This window comes from Stenella coeruleoalba (genome assembly GCF_951394435.1).
Source record: "Stenella coeruleoalba genome assembly, chromosome: 20".
NCBI lineage: Eukaryota > Metazoa > Chordata > Mammalia > Artiodactyla > Delphinidae > Stenella > Stenella coeruleoalba.
This window is the reverse complement of record NC_137166.1, coordinates 54,444,842-54,466,637: the sequence shown is the minus strand read 5'-3', so window position 1 is coordinate 54,466,637 and position 21,796 is coordinate 54,444,842. Positions and strand designations below refer to the sequence as shown.

At 37.6% G+C, this 21,796-nt stretch overlaps 1 protein-coding gene across 1 annotated transcript; it reads right to left on the bottom strand.

The window, feature by feature from the left end:
* Positions 1–16,400: 16,400 nt before the first annotated feature.
* On the bottom strand, positions 16,401–17,314 carry LOC307178477 (vomeronasal type-1 receptor 4-like; the record flags this gene model as incomplete). The annotated part of the gene is given in 3 exon segments (XM_079906672.1): positions 16,401–16,802; positions 16,806–17,290; positions 17,293–17,314. Coding segments are annotated over 3 exon segments (909 nt in total).
* Between the last annotated feature and the right edge of the window lie 4,482 nt (positions 17,315–21,796).

Below are 21,796 nucleotides of genomic sequence, written 5' to 3'. Positions count from 1 at the left end.
CTCCCCAATCTAAGAAGTTATGAATCAGCAGGTTTGAGGTGAACCCATGAAATGACATGTTTAACAAGTTCTCTGTTGGTGCTGATGTTACTACCTACAAGACCTGTTTTCCATAGCACTGAGCTATAGAGGTATCACACACAGCACACCTGAGACCTCTGAGTAGGGCGGCAATTTGGGGCTGTAACTTCTAGAAGCACTGGCTCTGTCAGCCTGATATCCTGGGGATGGGGCCTTTTTTGTTATGGGCATGGCCCTGTCATAGCCTAGTTCATATGCCCTTGGGGAAGGGGAGGTGAGTGATTGACAGGAATCACACGATGCCATTGGGATTGTGTGAGACTTTGCTCTCAGAATTCTCTCAAAAGTTACCCTGAGTCCTTAGGTCCTTTCACCCCCTCCTCTCCCTGGGGCCACATGCATTCACAAAATGATTTGCAGCGACCTCCTATCTGTAGGTGAGAGAGCCTCCGTCTTCAGAGAGGAGGTGCATGAAGGTGTTTACATCACAGCTTTCTTTGAAAATAAACCAAAGGCAGCAATGGAGGATGGATTAAAATGTTGGAAAGGGACAACAGCCTTTGGAAATGATGTCATAAATGTGTATTTGATGATACACAAAGGAAGTAATGATCAATATTAAGTAATAATGCACATTATAACTGAATTAACAGATGATGTTTTTGGTGCTGTTGCCCTATTGTATGTGTGCTTCTATGTTCTGAGAATTGTACGGCTATAGTTTGTTCTCTCCCCACTCCTTACCTAATACTTATATTTTATCACATCTATAAAGTGCATTAATTGAGATAAAAATAAAACAAGGGAAACATGTCCATTTTCTAAATATTATTTGAGAGCATTAAATATTTTGAAATATCCTATTAAGTGTGCATGCACCCATACCAATGTATTTTTTTTTTAAGTTTAAAGAGTTTTTTGGTTTTTTTTTTTTTGCAGTACGCGGGCCTCTCACTGCTGTGGCCTCTCCCGTTGCGGAGCACAGGCTCCGGACGCGCAGGCTCAGCGGCCATGGCTCACGGGCCCAGCCGCTCCGTGGCATGTGGGATCCTCCCAGACCGGGGCATGAACCCGTGTCCCCTGCATCGGCAGATGGACCCCCAGCCACCGCGCCACAAGGGAAGCCCTAAAGAGCTTTTTTAGAGAAGGTTTAGTTTCACAGCAAAATTGGGAGTAAGGTACAGAAATCTCAATATACTTCTTATTCCCACACATGCGTAACCTCCCTCATTACCATCATCCTCCACCAGAGTGGTACATTTGTTACCATTGATGAATCTATATTGACATCATAAGTAATTAAAGTCCATAGATTACCTTATAGTTCACTTCTAGGATTGTGCAATTTGTGACATTGGAGAAATATATAATGACATGTATCCATCATTACAGTTTTCAACCTTTTTTTTTAGTTTTTTAAGGAACCTCCATACTGTTCATAGTGGCTATACAAATTTATATTCCTACCAACAGTGTAGGAGGATTCCCTTTTCTCCACACCCTCTTCAGCATTTATTATTTGTAGATTTTTTGATGATGGGCATTCTGACTGGTGTGAGGTAATACCTCATTGTAGCTTTGACTTGCATTTCTCTAATAATTAGTGATGTTGAGCATCTTTTCATGTGCTTCTTGGCCATCTGTATGTCTTCTTTGGAGAAATGTCTATTTAGGACTTCTGCCCATTTTTGGATTGGGTTGTTTGGTTTTTTTGATATTGAGCTGCATGAGCTGCTTGTATATTTTGGAGATTAATCCTTTGTCAGTTGCTTTGTTTGCAAACATTTTCTCCCATTCTGAGGGTTGTCTTTTCGTCTTGTTTGTGGTTTCCTTTGCTGTGCAAAAGCTTTTAAGTTTAATTAGGTCCCAGTTGTTTATTTTTGTTTTTATTTCCATTACTCTGGGAGGTGGGTCGAAAAACATCTTGCTGTGATTTATGTTATGGAGTGTTCTGCCTATGTTTTCCTCTAAGAGTTTTATAGTGTCTGGCCTTGCATTCAGGTCTTTAATCCATTTTGAGTTTACAAACACTGAAACTTTTAATGTCTTACACCTGTGTCTTTAGCAAATATCATATTGTTAAAATCATATATTATGTAGTCTTTTCAGATTGGCTTCTCTCACTTAGTAATATGTGTTTAAGGATCTTCCATATATTTTCATGCCTTGATGCCTACTCACTTTAGCACTGAATAGTATTCCATTCCCAGTATGTACCAGAGTATATTTATCAATTCACTCACTGAAGGACACCTTGGTTGCTTTCAAGTTTTGAATAAAGGTGCTATAAATATCATGTACAGGTTTCTGTGGAAGTAAATATTCTATTCCTTTCAGTAAATACCAATGAGCAAGCCTGCTGGACTGCATGGTACGGGGATGTTTATTATTGTAGAAACTGGCAATCTGTCTTCCAAAGTAGCTGTACAATTTTGCATTTCCACTCACAATGAATGAGATTTCCTATTGCTCCGCATCCACCACAGCATTTGTTATTGACCCTGTTCAAATTTTGGTCATTCTAAGGGCTATTTAGTGTTATATCATTGAATTTTTAATTTGTATTTCACTGATGACATGTGATGTGGTTCATCTTTCCACTTGGCTTATATGCCAAGTGTCTATCTTCTTTGGTGAGGTATCTGTTAAGTTTGTTGGCCCATTTTTAATCCAGTTGCTAGTTTTCTTATTTTTTTCTTCCAATCTACCTTGTATCCAATCTGTATTCAGTTTACTTCCTATTCTTGTCTAATTGCATTAACACGGACTTCTTATACAATATTGAAAAGAAATAGTGAAAGGAGACAACCTTGCTTCGTACCTGGACTTAGTGAGAAAGCTTCTTGTTTCTTATCAAGTGTGATGTAAGCTGTAAGGCTTTTTGTAGATTTTCCTTGTTAACATGAGGAAGCTTCTTTGTATCCTCAGTTTATACAGAGTTTTTATCAAGAATGGTGTTGAAGTTTGTCAAAATTTTTTTCTGCATATTATCATATATATTTTCATCATTAGGGTGTTGATGACGTGGATACAAGTACTTAATTTTGCAGTATTGAAGCAGCCTTGCTTGACTGGGATAAATCCCTTTTGGTCGATTGCACAATTCTTTTAAAACATTGTTGGATTCAACTCGCTAATATTTAATTGAGGATTTTTGCATCTTTGTTCCTGAGACATATTGGTCTGTTATTATGAATATTATTAATATTTTTGTCTGGATTTGGATATTCTGGTTTGATGTAAGACATTTGGGGAAATGTTCAGTCATTACCATTTCAAATACTTTGTATTCCTTTCTCTCTTTACTCTCCTTCTCATATACCCATTGTACATATGACACACTGTTTTAATTGTTGCACAATCTTTTCATATTCTGTTCTGTTTTTCTTTTCCAGCCCATTTTCTCTTTTGCTTCAGTTTTGGAGGTTTTTACTATGTCTTCAAGCACAGAGATATTTTTCCTCAGTTGTGTCCAGTCTACTAATAAGTCTCTCAAACACATTCTTTATTTCTGTTAGTTTTTTTCCTAATGTATAGCATTTCTTTTTGATTTTTATTAATTTTTTAATCTCTCTACTTATATTGCCATCTAATCATTCATGCTGTTTATTTTATCTGTCACAGCTCTTAGCATATCAATTGTAGTTGTTTAAAATTCCTGACTATTTCCCCAATTTTTAATTCTACTTCTGTTTCTCCCCCAATTTTGTTTACGGACACTGAAGTATTCCTTAAGAAGTCTGAAGTTCTCTGCGGCTCTCCTCTTTTCCTTCTAAGCTTCCATCAGAGCTGTCCTTAATCGTTCTTTCATGGTGAAGCAGTGGTTCTTTTCAGCAGGCACTTCCAAACTCTTCTGTGCTCTATCAAACATGCAGTTCTAATGGCACTTGTACATTATTAAGTATTCTTTATCAGATGTACTCTTAGTTCCCAGTACCAATTTTTGCCTTATTCTCTTTGGGTCGCTAAAAAAGAAATACCAGAGCCTGGGTAGTTGATAAACAACTGATGATTTTTTCCTCAGTGTGGCAAAGACTGGGAAGTCCAAGATCAAGGCACCAGCAAATTCACTGTCTACTAAAGGCACCATTTCTGATTCATAGAGACGGTCCTCTAGCTATGTAGTCAAATGTGACTAGGGGCAAATGAGCTTTTCTGCGGTACTATTATGAGGGCACAAATCCCATTTATCAGGTCACTTCCCTCATGACCTTATCATTTCCAATATCACCACCTCCTAATACCCATATGTATGCTGTCTACAAGAGACCCACTTCAGACCTAGAGACACATACAGACTGAAAGTGAGGGGATGGAAAAAATATTCCATGCAAATGGATATCAAAAGAAAGCTGGAGTAGCAATTCTCATATCAGACAAAACAGACTTTAAAATAAAGACTATTACTAGAAACAAAGGACACTACATAATGATCAAGGGATCGATCCAAGAAGAAGATATAACAATTGTAAATATTTATGCACCCAACATAGGAGCACCTCAATACATAAGGCAAATACTAACAGCCATAAAAGGGGAAATCGACAGTAACACATTCACAGTAGGGGACTTTAACACCCCACTTTCACCAATGGACAGATCATCCAAAATGAAAATAAATAAGGAAACACAAGCTTTAAATGATACATTAAACAAGATGGACTTAATTGATATTTATAGGACATTCCATCCAAAAACAACAGAATACATATTTTTTTCAAGTGCTCATGGAACATTCTCCAGGATAGATCATATCTTGGGTCACAAACCAAGCCTTGGTAAATTTAAGAAAATTGAAATTGTATCAAGTGTCTTTTGACCACAATGCTGTGAGACTAGATATCAATTACAGGAAAAGATCTGTAAAAAATACAAACACATGGAGGCTAAACAATACACTACTTAATAATGAAGTGATCACTGAAGAAATCAAAGAGGAAATCAAAAAATACCTTGAAACAAATGACAATGGAGACACGATGACCCAAAACCTATGGGATGCAGAAAAAGCAGTTCTAAGAGGGAACTTTATAGCAATATAATCCTACCTTAAGAAACAGGAAACATCTCGAATAAACAACCTAACCTTGCACCTAAAGCAATTAGAGAAAGAAGAACAAAACCCCCCCCCAAAGTTAGCAGAAGGAAAGAAATCATAAAGATCAGATCAGAAATAAATGAAAAAGAAATCAAGGAAATGATAGCAAAGATCAATAAAACTAAAAGGTGGTTCTTTGAGAAGTTAAACCAGATTGATGAACCATTAGCCAGACTCATCAAGGAAAAAAGAGAGAAGACTCAAATCAATAAAATTAGAAATGAAAAAGGAGAAGTAACAACTGACACTGCAGAAATACAAAAAATCATGAGAGATTACTATAAGCAACTCTACGCCAATAAAATGGACAACCTGGAAAAAACGGACAAATTCTTAGAAATGCACAACCTGCCAAGACTGAATCAGGAAGAAATAGAAAATATAAACAGACCAATCACAAGCACTGAAATTGAAACTGTGATTAAAAATCTTACAACAAACAAAAGCCCAGGACCAGATGGCTTCACAGGTGAATTCTATCAAACATTTAGAGAAGAGCTAACACCTATCCTTCTCAAACTCTTCCAAAATATAGCAGAGGGAGGAACACTCCCAAACTCATTCTACGAGGCCACCATCACCTTGATACCAAAGCCAGACAAGGATGTCACAAAGAAAGAAAACTACAGGCCAATATCACTGATGAATATAGATGCAAAAATCCTCAACAAAATACTAGCAAACAGAATCCAACAGCACATTAAAAGGATCATACACCATGATCAAGTGGGGTTTATTCCAGGAATGCAAGGATTCTTCAATATATGCAAATCAATCAACGTGATATACCATATTAACAAATTGAAGGAGAAAAAACATATGATCATCTCAATAGATGTAGAAAAAGCTTTTGACAAAATTCTACACCCATTTATGATAAAAACCCTGCTGAAAGTAGGCATAGAGGGAACTTTCCTCAACATAATACAGGCCATATATGACAAACCCACAGCCAACATCATCCTCAATGGTGAAAAACTGAAACCATTTCCACTAAAATCAGGAACAAGACAAGGTTGCCCACTCTCACCACTCTTATTCAACACAGTTTTGGAAGTTTTAGCCACAGCAGTCAGAGAAGAAAAGGAAATAAAAGGAATCCAAATCAGAAAAGAAGAAGTAAAGCTGTCACTGTTTGCAGATGGCATGATACTATACATAGAGAATCCTAAAGATGCCACCAGAAAACTACTAGAGCTAATCAATGAATTTGGTAAAGTAGCAGGATACAAAATTAATGCACAGAAATCTCTGGCATTCCTATACACTAATGATGAAAAATCTGAAAGTGAAATCAAGAAAACACTTCCATTGCAACAAAAAGAATAAAATATCTAGGAATAAACCTACCTAAGGAGACAAAAGACTGTATGCAGAAAATAAGACACTGATGAAAGAAATTAAAGATGATACAAATAGACGGAGAGATATACCATGTTCTTGGATTGGAAGAATCAACATTGTGAAAATGACTCTACTACCCAAAGCAATATATAGATTCAATGCAATCCCTATCAAACTACCACTGGCATTTTTCACAGAACTAGAACAAAAAATTTTGCAATTTGTATGGAAACACAAAAGACCCTGAATAGCCAAAGCAATCTTGAGAACGAAAAAAGGAACTGAAGGAATCAGGCTCCCTGACTTCAGACTATACTACAAAGCTACAGTTATCAAGACGGTATGGTACTGGCACAAAAACAGAAAGATAGATCAATGGAACAGGATAGAAAGCCCAGAGATAAACCCACGCACATATGGTCACCTTATCTTTGATAAAGGAGGCAGGAATGTACAGTGGAGAAAGGACAGCCTCTTCAATAAGTGGTGCTGGGAAAACTGGACAGGTACATGTAAAAGTATGAGATTAGATCACTCCCTAACACCATACACAAAAATAAGCTCAAAATGGATTAAAGACGTAAATGTAAGGCCAGAAACTATCAAACTCTTAGAGGAAAACATAGGCAGAACACTCTATGACATAAATCACAGCAAGATCCTTTCTGACCCACCTCCTAGAGTAATGGAAATAAAAACAAAAATAAACAAATGGGACCTAATGAAACTTCAAAGCTTTTGCACAGCAAAGGAAACCATAAACAAGACCAAAAGACAACCCTCAGAATGGGAGAAAATATTTGCAAATGAAGCAACCGACAAAGGATTAATCTCCAAAATTTACAAGCAGCTCATGCAGCTCAATAACAAAAAAACAAACAACCCAATCCAAAAATGGGCAGAAGACCTAAATAGACATTTCTCCAAAGAAGATATACAGACTGCCCACAAACACATGAAAGAATGCTCAACATCATTAATCATTAGAGAAATGCAAATCAAAACTACAATGAGATATCATCTCACACCAGTCAGAATGGCCATCATCAAAAAATCTAGAAACAATAAATGCTGGAAAGGGTGTGGAGAAAAGGGAACCCTCTTGCACTGCTGGTGGGAATGTGAATTGGTTCAGCCACTATGGAGAACAGTATGGAAGTTCCTTAAAAAACTACAAATAGAACTACCAGATGACCCAGCAATCCCACTACTGGGCATATACCCTGAGAAAACCGAAATTCAAAAAGAGTCATGTACCAAAATGTTCATTGCAGCTCTATTTACAATAGCCCGGAGATGGAAACAACCTAAGCGCCCATCATCGGATGGATGGATAGGGAAGGTGTGGCACATATATACAATGGAATATTACTCAGCCATAAAAAGAAACGAAATTGAGCTATTTGTAATGAGGTGGATAGACCTAGAGTCTGTCATACAGAGTGAAGTAAGTCAGAAAGAAAAAGACAAATACCGTATGCTAACACATATATATGGAATTTAAGAAAAAAAAAAGTCATGAAGAACCTAGGGGTAAGGCAGGAATAAAGACGCAGACCTCCTAGAGAACGGACTTGAGGTTACGGGGAGGGTGAAGGGTGAGCTGTGACAGGGCGAGAGAGAGTCATGGACATATACACACTAACAAATGTAGTAAGGTAGATAGCTAGTGGGAAGCAGCCGCATGGCACAGGGATATTGGCTCGGTGCTTTGTGACAGCCTGGAGGGGTGGGATAGAGAAGGTGGGAGGGAGGGAGACGCAAGAGGGAAGAGATATGGGAACATATGTATATGTATAACTGATTCACTTTGTTATAAAGCAGAAACTAACACAACATTGTAAAGCAATTATACCCCAATAAAGATGTTAAAAAAAAAGAATCATAATGGAAAAGAAGATGAACAAGAATATATATATATATAAATGAGTCACTTTGCCATACTGCAGAAATTAACACAATATTGTAGATCAACTATACTTCAATAAAATTTAAAAACATAAACGTGACAGAGAAGAAAATATACATGTCAACGAAATCAAAATTTTTACTTAGATAAATCTTATAAATCTGTGGAGGATAATCTTTGTATTTTAAAAATACACTAGGGTGCAAACATACATAGTGATATAAAATAAATTAGAGCTATTGGTTTAAATATTTTCATTCCTTTAAGATCTTTATAGTTTGTGCTGAGCTATATATTAGAAATTTGACACCATTAATGTAATATGATGCTTGGAAATTTTCTGGAGAATGCAAAGGAGTGATAAAAAAAAAGAGTATGTCGGCGACATGAGTGTGGAGTATAATGGAAACTGACAAAACCTTGACTGATGAAAAGGCTTGAAGAAAACCTTCACTTAAGGGCTTCCCTGCTGGCACAGTGGTTGAGAGTTCGCCTGCCAATGCAGGGGACACGGGTTCGTGCCCTGGTCCGAGAAGATCCCACATGCCGCGGAGTGGCTGGGCTCGTGAGCCATGGCCACTGAGCCTGGGCGTCCAGAGCCGGCACGTCTAGAGCCGGCGCGTCCAGAGCCTGTGCTCCGTAACGGGAGAGGCCACAACAGTGAGAGGCCTGTGTATCGCAAGAAAAAAAAAAAAAAAAAAAAAAAACCTTCACTTACAAAACCCAGTATCTCTAATAAGTAAAGTTGAATTTTTATATTTCAAAGCCAACTGCAAACAAAGAGAAACTAAAAAGAAATGGAGTTTCTACATTAACTGGAATGGTTTATACATTTCCCTCATTAAATCTTTCCAAGACTGTTATTAAGGCTAAAAAAATTTTGAACTTCATAGTGCAGGAAATTGGCAGAAAGTACCTGAATCAGTGAACCTCAGGCGTAATGGGATAAATTGGTATCAGGTGACTGAAGCACGCAGCGGGACACATTATCACTGCTTAGGTATTTTGGGCAAAAATAAGGAAATCAGAATCTACCAGGGGAAAATATGAGTTTTATGCAAATTCCAATCCATATGTACCTCCCTTGTTCCGTATCCCTAACAGTGCATTTAAATAGTAAGTTTTTCTTACAAATAGTCTAATGTTTTCTTCAGAACTTTCTGAGGAATTCTGGACCATTAAAGTCAACCTGTTTATACGTGCATGTCCTTAATCCTGTTCTAAAGAGCTGATGTTGCATCCATATATCAACTAAACACTTCACTCTTCTCTTCTTCACTAAGATCCCCAGATCCAGCCCCACCCCAGTGGGAAGCTTGGCTATCAATGCCTTCCCGTGTTGATCTCTCACAAAGAGCTCTCAGTAGCTGAAAGTCATTAATTCTTGGTGAGAATTCTTCAGGCTCTGCAGGGAGCCTTGATGCAGACACCTGAGAAAAGGCTCTGGGACATGAGGGAGAAGTATTCTAAAGCACTGATTTTGACTATAATAAAAGGAAAAAAATTAAGTAGTTGAAAATGACCACACTAGGCAACATCAGAAGTAGAGAATTAAAGGTTTGTAAGTTCTTAGCCCATGATATTTCAGGAGGAAAAGCAGACACAGCCTCTGATATAGGACTGGATATTTACCTGAGGAACTGCCGTTTCCTCCTTTCTCCTCCTGTGCTGGGTCCTTTTCTCATCAATATTATGTTGAGGAATCACACCAGCATCTTGAGAATATGCTGTCAACGGTGTCAGCACAGCTCCTTCACCTGCTCCCAGCACAGCCACAGGCAGAAGGACCTTGAAATGCTGAAAAAGCCAACCTCTCCTGTCCTTTGTCTCGGGAGAGACTGGGGAACAATCAGCTCCTACAAGGAAAACAAACTGAGGTTTTTCTTTGTTGTCTACACGTGTTCTCTCCTCATACAGACAACCAAAAATTCTTCTAACACAGAATATGTGGGCTGCACTGACATTCCCCTTCCAACCCCACGTACAGGCGACCCCGCTGCCTCTCCCAGGACTGAAGCTTTGTCTGAACTCTCACAAATGTAGCCGGGAGCCGACGTATTTCACCCAGGCGTCACCTTAGAATCACCTGGAGCACGTAATACAAACAACGCTGACGCTCCCACAGCACCAATAGCCAGACGCTGTGGGGAGGGCACAGGTGATGTGATTTATTGATATTGGTTATGTGATTCCGCTGGGAAACCAGATAAGAATCACTTAGCTAAACGTTTTCTCTGAAGCTTTAAAGTGAATACAAATCTTTTGGGGCTCAGCTCCCCAATCTAAGAAGTTATGAATCAGCAGGTTTGAGGTGAACCCATGAAATGACATGTTTAACAAGTTCTCTGTTGGTGCTGATGTTACTACCTACAAGACCTGTTTTCCATAGCACTGAGCTATAGAGGTATCACACACAGCACACCTGAGACCTCTGAGTAGGGCGGCAATTTGGGGCTGTAACTTCTAGAAGCACTGGCTCTGTCAGCCTGATATCCTGGGGATGGGGCCTTTTTTGTTATGGGCATGGCCCTGTCATAGCCTAGTTCATATGCCCTTGGGGAAGGGGAGGTGAGTGATTGACAGGAATCACACGATGCCATTGGGATTGTGTGAGACTTTGCTCTCAGAATTCTCTCAAAAGTTACCCTGAGTCCTTAGGTCCTTTCACCCCCTCCTCTCCCTGGGGCCACATGCATTCACAAAATGATTTGCAGCGACCTCCTATCTGTAGGTGAGAGAGCCTCCGTCTTCAGAGAGGAGGTGCATGAAGGTGTTTACATCACAGCTTTCTTTGAAAATAAACCAAAGGCAGCAATGGAGGATGGATTAAAATGTTGGAAAGGGACAACAGCCTTTGGAAATGATGTCATAAATGTGTATTTGATGATACACAAAGGAAGTAATGATCAATATTAAGTAATAATGCACATTATAACTGAATTAACAGATGATGTTTTTGGTGCTGTTGCCCTATTGTATGTGTGCTTCTATGTTCTGAGAATTGTACGGCTATAGTTTGTTCTCTCCCCACTCCTTACCTAATACTTATATTTTATCACATCTATAAAGTGCATTGAGATAAAAATAAAACAAGGGAAACATGTCCATGTTCTAAATATTATTTGAGAGCATTAAATATTTTGAAATATCCTATTAAGTGTGCATGCACCCATACCAATGTATTTTTTTTTTAAGTTTAAAGAGTTTTTTGGTTTTTTTTTTTTTGCAGTACGCGGGCCTCTCACTGCTGTGGCCTCTCCCGTTGCGGAGCACAGGCTCCGGACGCGCAGGCTCAGCGGCCATGGCTCACGGGCCCAGCCGCTCCGTGGCATGTGGGATCCTCCCAGACCGGGGCATGAACCCGTGTCCCCTGCATCGGCAGATGGACCCCCAGCCACCGCGCCACAAGGGAAGCCCTAAAGAGCTTTTTTAGAGAAGGTTTAGTTTCACAGCAAAATTGGGAGTAAGGTACAGAAATCTCAATATACTTCTTATTCCCACACATGCGTAACCTCCCTCATTACCATCATCCTCCACCAGAGTGGTACATTTGTTACCATTGATGAATCTATATTGACATCATAAGTAATTAAAGTCCATAGATTACCTTATAGTTCACTTCTAGGATTGTGCAATTTGTGACATTGGAGAAATATATAATGACATGTATCCATCATTACAGTTTTCAACCTTTTTTTTTAGTTTTTTAAGGAACCTCCATACTGTTCATAGTGGCTATACAAATTTATATTCCTACCAACAGTGTAGGAGGATTCCCTTTTCTCCACACCCTCTTCAGCATTTATTGTTTGTAGATTTTTTGATGATGGGCATTCTGACTGGTGTGAGGTAATACCTCATTGTAGCTTTGACTTGCATTTCTCTAATAATTAGTGATGTTGAGCATCTTTTCATGTGCTTCTTGGCCATCTGTATGTCTTCTTTGGAGAAACGTCTATTTAGGACTTCTGCCCATTTTTGGATTGGGTTGTTTGGTTTTTTTGATATTGAGCTGCATGAGCTGCTTGTATATTTTGGAGATTAATCCTTTGTCAGTTGCTTTGTTTGCAAACATTTTCTCCCATTCTGAGGGTTGTCTTTTCGTCTTGTTTGTGGTTTCCTTTGCTGTGCAAAAGCTTTTAAGTTTAATTAGGTCCCAGTTGTTTATTTTTGTTTTTATTTCCATTACTCTGGGAGGTGGGTCGAAAAACATCTTGCTGTGATTTATGTTATGGAGTGTTCTGCCTATGTTTTCCTCTAAGAGTTTTATAGTGTCTGGCCTTGCATTCAGGTCTTTAATCCATTTTGAGTTTACAAACACTGAAACTTTTAATGTCTTACACCTGTGTCTTTAGCAAATCTCATATTGTTAAAATCATATATTATGTAGTCTTTTCAGATTGGCTTCTCTCACTTAGTAATATGTGTTTAAGGATCTTCCATATATTTTCATGCCTTGATGCCTACTCACTTTAGCACTGAATAGTATTCCATTCCCAGTATGTACCAGAGTATATTTATCAATTCACTTACTGAAGGACACCTTGGTTGCTTTCAAGTTTTGAATAAAGGTGCTATAAATATCATGTACAGGTTTCTGTGGAAGTAAATATTATATTCCTTTCAGTAAATACCAATGAGCAAGCCTGCTGGACTGCATGGTACGGGGATGTTTCTTATTGTAGAAACGGGCAATCTGTCTTCCAAAGTAGCTGTACAATTTTGCATTTCCACTCACAATGAATGAGATTTCCTATTGCTCCACAATAACAGCATTTGTTATTGACCCTGTTCAAATTTTGGTCATTCTAAGGGGTATTTAGTGTTATATCATTGAATTTTTAATTTGTATTTCACTGATGACATGTGATGTGGTTCATCTTTCCACTTGGCTTATATGCCAAGTGTCTATCTTCTTTGGTGAGGTATCTGTTAAGTTTGTTGGCCCATTTTTAATCCAGTTGCTAGTTTTCTTATTTTTTTCTTCCAATCTATCTTGTATCCAATCTGTATTCAGTTTACTTCCTATTCTTGTCTAATTGCATTAACACGGACTTCTTATACAATATTGAAAAGAAATAGTGAAAGGAGACAACCTTGCTTCGTACCTGGACTTAGTGAGAAAGCTTCTTGTTTCTTATCAAGTGTGATGTAAGCTGTAAGGCTTTTTGTAGATTTTCCTTGTTAACATGAGGAAGCTTCTTTGTATCCCCAGTTTATACAGAGTTTTTATCAAGAATGGTGTTGAAATTTGTCAAAATTTTCTTCTGCATATTGATATTATCATATATATTTTCATCATTAGGGTGTTGATGACATGGATACAAGTACTTAATTTTGCAGTATTGAAGCAGCCTTGCTTGACTGGGATAAATCCCTTTTGGTCGATTGCACAATTCTTTTAAAACATTGTTGGATTCAGCTCGCTAATATTTAATTGAGGATTTTTGCATCTTTGTTCCTGAGACATATTGGTCTGTTATTATGAATATTATTAATGTTTTTGTCTGGATTTGGATATTCTGGTTTGATGTAAGACATTTGGGGAAATTTTCAGTCATTACCATTTCAAATACTTTGTATTCCTTTCTCTCTTTACTCTCCTTCTCATATACCCATTGTACATATGACACACTGTTTTAATTGTTGCACAATCTTTTCATATTCTGTTCTGTTTTTCTTTTCCAGCCCATTTTCTCTTTTGCTTCAGTTTTGGAGGTTTTTACTATGTCTTCAAGCACAGAGATATTTTTCCTCAGTTGTGTCCAGTCTACTAATAAGTCTCTCAAACACATTCTTTATTTCTGTTAGTTTTTTTCCTAATGTATAGCATTTCTTTTTGATTTTTATTAATTTTTTAATCTCTCTACTTATATTGCCATCTAATCATTCATGCTGTTTATTTTATCTGTCACAGCTCTTAGCATATCAATTGTAGTTGTTTAAAATTCCTGACTATTTCCCCAATTTTTAATTCTACTTCTGTTTTAAGAATTCCACATTTACATTGTTTCCCTCTTCTCCCAGTTTACTATAAGCATTTAAGAGAAAGACGACTCCTTCAACATTTTGCTTAGACACTTCCTCAGTCAAAGTTCCAGTTTCATTACTCACAAAATCTACCTTCCAAAGAACTCTAGGAGAGGACTACAATTCAGCCAATCTATTGCCACATTAAAACAGCAATCACTTTCCTCTAGTTTCCAATAAAATGTCCCACATTTCTGCCTCATCCGATTGTTCTTCAAAGTACAGATTGCTCCCCCAGTTTTGTTTATGGACACTGAAGTATTCCTTAAGAAGTCTGAGGTTCTCTGCGGCTCTCCTCTTTTCCTTCTAAGCTTCCATCAGAGCTGTCCTTAATCGTTCTTTCATGGTGAAGCAGTGGTTCTTTTCAGCAGGCACTTCCAAACTCTTCTGTGCTCTATCAAACATGCAGTTCTAATGGCACTTGTACATTATTAAGTATTCTTTATCAGATGTACTCTTAGTTCCCAGTACCAATTTTTGCCTTATTCTCTTTGGGTCGCTAAAAAAGAAATACCAGAGCCTGGGTAGTTGATAAACAACTGATGATTTTTTCCTCAGTGTGGCAAAGACTGGGAAGTCCAAGATCAAGGCACCAGCAAATTCACTGTCTACTAAAGGCACCATTTCTGATTCATAGAGACGGTCCTCTAGCTATGTAGTCAAATGTGACTAGGGGCAAATGAGCTTTTCTGCGGTACTATTATGAGGGCACAAATCCCATTTATCAGGTCACTTCCCTCATGACCTTATCATTTCCAATATCACCACCTCCTAATACCATCACCATTGGAACTGGGTTTCAAATACAAAAATTAGATGGACAAAAATGTTCACAACATCAGAGGAACCAATGAGAAAATTGATTATTTCTTTACTGCTGGAAGGTATGAACACTGTAAATTTGCTTACTTAGTCCCAATAAACCTTAAATTGGTAATAGGAATCTCACCTTTGTTATGTTTTATGAGCTACTCTTTCTTTTTTTTTGCTGTACGCGGGCCTCTCATTGTTGTGGCCTCTCCATTGCGGAGCACAGGCTCCAGACGCGCAGGCTCAGCGGCCATGGCTCACAGGCCCAGCCGCTCCGCGGCATGTGGGATCCTCCCAGACTGGGGCACGAACCCACGTCCCCTGCATCAGCAGGCGGACTCTCAACCACTGCGCCACCAGGGAAGCCCTATGAGCTACTCTTACTGGCAGCCTTGGGATTTGTATCCTGAATTCTTTTACTTGCAAAAATGCCAAATTAGCTTCTGAATATTATAGGAAAAAAATGCCTTTTTACAGATCTCAAATTACATGCAATTTTACCCCAGAAATCATGTATTTTAAAATTTTCAACACTCACCTGATGTCTTTAAAAAATTAGCAAAAACATGTTTTGTGCTCTCTTTCAGCCACTCTAGATCTTACTGGCCACTTCCAAATGAAAATGTTTAAATGTGCTAATGTGCATTCGTAACATCACATTTCAAATGACTGCAATCTCTTCAAAGATTAAATAGAAGAAGTTCATATTTAGGACCCCCCAAATCTTTACTCTCTGAATCTGAAGTACCCTTCAGCTTAACACCACACTGTTCACTCTTTTCTGGGATTTTTTTTCTTGAATGACCATCTTGGGTGCTGTTTACGTCATGTAGCATTTCCTACAGTTCCATGCATACTTTATTTCTGGGAAAATTATTATTCCAGATTGATAGTTACATACACAAACACTTCTCCGAAAGTCTCAACTCCTGCTTAATACTGCCTAGACTCTGACGCTCTCTTACAAGCATGAATAAAATTTCATTTACATAAGTATTTATATGATAATTGCACAATAATGTATTTAAAATTGTATTGCTTCTTTAGGAGCACAAACTTAACTGTTTTGTTTACCACCCTTGTAAGTGACTGTTCAATAATTGTACTTAGGACTCAAAGAGGGATGAATAAACAGCTGAACAAAGTGCAAATACAAGTAATTTACATATGTCTCATAAGATTAGGTGATCATTTAATCTTTATACAAGAAAAGAAGAGCCTGGATACTCTGAGGTCATGACTCGTGAGAATATAGGGGCTTACGGTTGGGAAACATGCAGTAATCAACGCAGCAGAGTTCACCAGCCACCTGCTGGGATTGTTAAAAAGAGCCAAACAAGTGTGAAAGACTGAAGAGAGAGTGTACAAAGACACAAAAGTGCTCACCAGGACAAGGATACTTTGGGCGGCTCTAGATTCAGGGGAGGATCTTGGAGAGATATTGGTTGTATGAACGTATAGCACCCTTTGCTTGTGCCTAGGCAAGATGAAAACCATGGAGCCGCTGGACCAGATCACGAGCACCAGACATGAAACACCAGGAAATAACAATAATCCTACATTCAGTAAGACTGTGATTCTGTTATGAATTCAAGCAGAACAGAATCCCAAATCTTTTTTCTTTGTGATGTTTTTGTTACTCCCATTATCTGTCACATACCTAGTAAATATAATATTTATCAACGTGTGCAGAATCCAGCAGAGGAAAATAGAGGATTCAACGTATTTGGGCACTTTCATTTTAAGCTGTGCCCACCTGGAGTTCCTGGGACTGATGTTGATGGTCTGGCAGACACTCAAGAGGCAGATGTTGCCAATGGACACATACCTGGCCTCTCTGTGAATACAGTAAACAACTTTGCGTTCAATATTATTGAGAAAATATTTCCACCCAAACGCTCCCATTGTCCTTGGGATTCCTGTAGAGAGCATGACCAAGGGGTTGGCTATAAGCAGACGCTCAACAATCAGATCTGTGAATCTTAGGCTGTATCCAGTGAAGTGACAGAAGAGATAATGGTAAAGAAGAGAGAAATTTCCCAGGATTCCAAGTATATTCTGGGATAGGAAGATCATTTTATTGCAAAATCTCTGGTAGCCATCCTGTCAGTTCTCTGTGAATGATATTTCCCTTCTGAGCTAGAGTTTCCTGAACAGAAAGATGAGGCATGTGTTACATGTGTCATATCAACTGAAATCCAATCTTCTCAACTTATTATTAGTTTCCACTGAGATAGATTACCTTAATGTTTTTCTTTTAATAAGAGGTTTCCAAGATTTTAATATATAAATTTTAAAGAGCTTTTATATGTCATATGATATCACATATGTGGAATCTAAAAAAAAATAGTACAAATGAACCTATTTATAAAACTGAAATTGAGTCACAGATGTAGAAAACAAACTTATGGTTACCAAGGGGGAAAGGGGGGAAGGATAAATTGGGAGATTGGGATTGACATATACATATTACTATATATAAAACAGATAACTAATAAAACTTACTGTATAGCACAGGGAACTATACTCAATACTCTGTAATGACCTATATGGGCAAAGAATCTTAAAAAGAGTGGATATATGTATATGTATAACTGATTCACTTTGCCGTACAGCATGAACTAACACAACATTGTAAATCAACTATACTCAAATAAAAAAATTAATTTAAAATGAAAATAAAATAAAAGCAGAGAAAATCTGAAAAAAAAAAAAAGAGCTCTACTGATGAGTGGATCACTGCTGTGAAGGTCATACATGTACTTGGTAACTTCTTTATTTTTCCCAAACCTGTGAGAAGGAACTACTATTAGTTTTATTCTCAAGAAGAGGAGAACTTAGATACAGAGAAATTAAGTGAACTAAATTTACACCATAGTTATAGGCAGGAAAGGACTTAAACTTGACTTGTCTGATAAAAAACTTAGCACGTTTAATCACTATGACATACTGACAAATCCAGGCAGCTGTGTTCTCCTAATAGTTTAAATATATATTTAGCTGCTTTGATAATGTGTCATAATATTTGAAGTCAGTGGTCATTTATTTTATAATTTTAGTTGTAACAAGTTTCCATTATGTGTAAAAATGTATTTCATAGACAAATAACAATTGTTCATAAAGATTTAGAGATCTTAACCAAATGTAAATTCTGGAATTTTTAAATACTACAGAAAGCTGCCACACGGCCAAGTTGGATTTAATAAATACAAGAGCGGCTCAGCGTCAGGACCACAATAGACAGTGTCACTCGCTTTTGTGCCTGAACAAAATGGAATACCACCAAACACAGGAATCATCGAACATCATACTGTGCCATAAAGTCGTGGATATGAATCACTAATGTGTAATATAATTGCTAGTGTAGAACAATTTCTAATAATTTCTGATCATGTATTCATGAATATATTAATTCATGAGTAAAAGTATTAACAACAAAGGTAGATTGTCTTATATTTTAACCTTTAAGAAAGTATGCAAAAGGGAATCTCTAATGTGTAAAACTGTGCTTTTTATTAAGTTGGAATTAGACATTTTTAATCGATAGGAGAACATTTTTAAATAAGTGAAAGTATCACGATATATTTGTGTCTGACTGCGGCTATCTGAGACTCATCATAAATTTACATTTTTCTTATGTACTGATTCCTTTTCTTCAATAGGGAAAACAGACTCATCAAATTAAACAGACCAAAGACATTTTCAGGAGGTAACAATTACGGTCTCCATTAAGTACTTCGTATACCCAGAGTTAGAGCAAACAGTTTTATACCAGGAACTGCCATTTCGATTCACCATGTCTGCACAGGCCTAAATGACTTGTAGATTCATCTTACTCTTTAGGATAAGCAGAAGGGGTTATAGGCACACACATCTGCAGTAATCCTGAAAATTTAATATATGGTTTCAGTAAACGAGGCTGAACTTCAGACTGTGTTCAAAACTACGGTTCTTCAGAAAATTAAAAGTCAAGTTGCATTATCACTTCGAATCAATGCTGGGAATCAAGGTCATTGTGGATTACACTAAATCATACTCTATAAGTTAGGAGCCATTATGGATTGACGTTGGATCTATAATCCTGATCTCTCTTTACTAGTCCAGCTCAAGTCTCAGAATCATTCCATCTTTCTGTGTGGCTTTGGCGCTGGACTAGATTTGAACCCTGAAGAATTCCTCTTTCTGAGATAATCACTTACCCCTGTTCCTGATACTGGCAGACTCTCCCTCTCAGGCTGAAATAGAAAATTGTAACACGACTTCTTTCAGTTCCCAGGATGCTGTGCAATGCAGTGTGATGGTTTGAAAACCAGCACCTGTGTTACATGGGGGGCAGTCAGACCCCTAGATATGGGTTTACGTTTCTGTGACCTCCCCTCCCCTCAGAACTGCATTTATCTTTTCACTTTTAGCTGCAGTGCGAAAGCAGGCTCAAGAGGATATGTGTGAAAAACTTAATTAACTTTTTAAAAGCTGTTAATTACCATTAACACTACAATCAACTTGTCATTCCCAAGGAGACCATTGTAGTGCTTTGAGAAGCTTTTTCTTTTATATGATCTGGGGAGGCAGACAGGTTCTCATATGGAATGAGCAGGAAATACTGAGTTGACTGGTGAGAGTCTGGCAATGAAGCTCTTGTATCTTGCTGACTTCTCTGCTGCCCTGAGAAATTTTTCTACCCAACAGTGAGTTCTTTCCTAATCTTCAGACCCGCAAGCACCAGCATCAGTTAAGTATGAGCAGAGAAAAAGAACCAAAGTGCCTGAGAATTTCCAAGCTCTATAAGTAAAAGGAAGGCCATGATGACAGCAATTTATATTATAAATTATTGCATATATTTGTCCAACTCAATGCCAATGAATTTGGAAGTCTAAGTGGTGATAAAGATGCTTTCTAGTAAAATGTATTTTGCCAATATGGACCCATTCTCAAGTAGTCTAAATAGAAAAATATACATAGAAATATATAAATCTATAAGCCTCTCCCCCCCAAAAAGCACCTCAATAGTAAGTTTTAACAGATGCTACTATTTAACTGTCACATAAGTCATTGCTACTTGCTCAGTTCAAGAATGTTGAATGGTTACTACCATCCTCTACAACATTTTTTCCCTGCATTTTCAGCAAAATTGATTGCTTTTGTAAATAAATAAATATAAAATGTGAGTTCAACTAATCCTTTTTTCTGCATACAAATCTACATTTTTTTTCTGCGTTTACTGTTCAAACCCTCCCAATTTCCAAGCCAGAAATAAGAGCAATAAGCTAGACTTCCCCAGTAACTACTACGTCTATATACACACACACACAGAGAATTTACGTTCATTTGTTATTGCTATAAAATCAGAGTGACTAAGATTGTTGTGGTCTGATAAAAGAAGAGGGATAAGCATGAGATGGAGGCTTGGAAGGTTAGTAGGTTGATTAGTAGTAAACCTACTAGTAGGTTTACACTCTCTTCTCCATCTTCCAAGTCTGTGTTGCTCTTTTTAATAATCCCAGTTGGTTACCAGTGAACATCTCTGCATTCGTTGCTGCATGTTTCCCAACTGTCAGTCCCTTTCTTCTCACAAGCCATAACGTCAATGTAATACAGGCTCTGCTTTGCCTGTGTAAGGAATGCAAAAGCTCCTGATCTTATCAGAAAGAGATAAAGTAATGTTTTTCTACCATGTTCACTTGTGTATTCACTCATCCTCACGGAGCTGTAAGTGAAATTATGGAAGTCACATCACAAGGAAATGGTGCACAAGACATAAAATTCTGCCCCATAATAAACGATGAAAAGTAGTAGCAACTGGAAATGAAATATTATGTAATTATTATGTAATTACTTATACAATTGAATTTTATTAATGTTTTTAGTGGAGTAGTTCAGAGTCAATGAAATTTTTAAAAAGCAGAAACAAAAAAACAGTAGAGCCTGACACAATCTGGATGTCCTGAGGATGTCTTTGAGTGTGTAACTTTCAATTTCACATAATGAATTTATCCAGAAGTTAACTAAACATGGAATTTCTGGAAAAGTTCCATGAAAAAAAAGAATAGCATGTAGGATGGTCATTAAGAAACTGAAGAGAAAAATGTTCTCAGGGAGTAATGAGGTACCATGGGGTGAAGATGGAATGGAAATCAGTTTCAGAGAGTAGGTATATTGGGAGCCAAGTTATGAAATTTGTATGTTACATCATTATAAAGATGGTGCTCATGTGAAGTATAATGATATATAGGAAGACAGCATATTTAATTTTTTTTTTTTCATGTAGCAATGGCCAGATTAAATGGAGTGGGGAAAAAGAGAGTATAAAGATGTTTTGGACAATTTAAAAAAAAGAAAAAAAAAAACCATGAGGTGAGTGAGAAAATTTAAAAAGACATGATGTTTGGGATAAGATGGCACGGGTTTTGGCATCTGTAGAAGATAGATTTTTCTGTATAGTGTGAGGACGCCAGCTCATCGTATTGGAAAGAAAGCGATTTGAAGGAGTACTCTCATGTCAATTACATGAGGAATTAAGTGGAGGTTTTTACTAAACACACACAGTGGAGGAATAGTTACTTGGGGAAGAAAGTCATGAATCC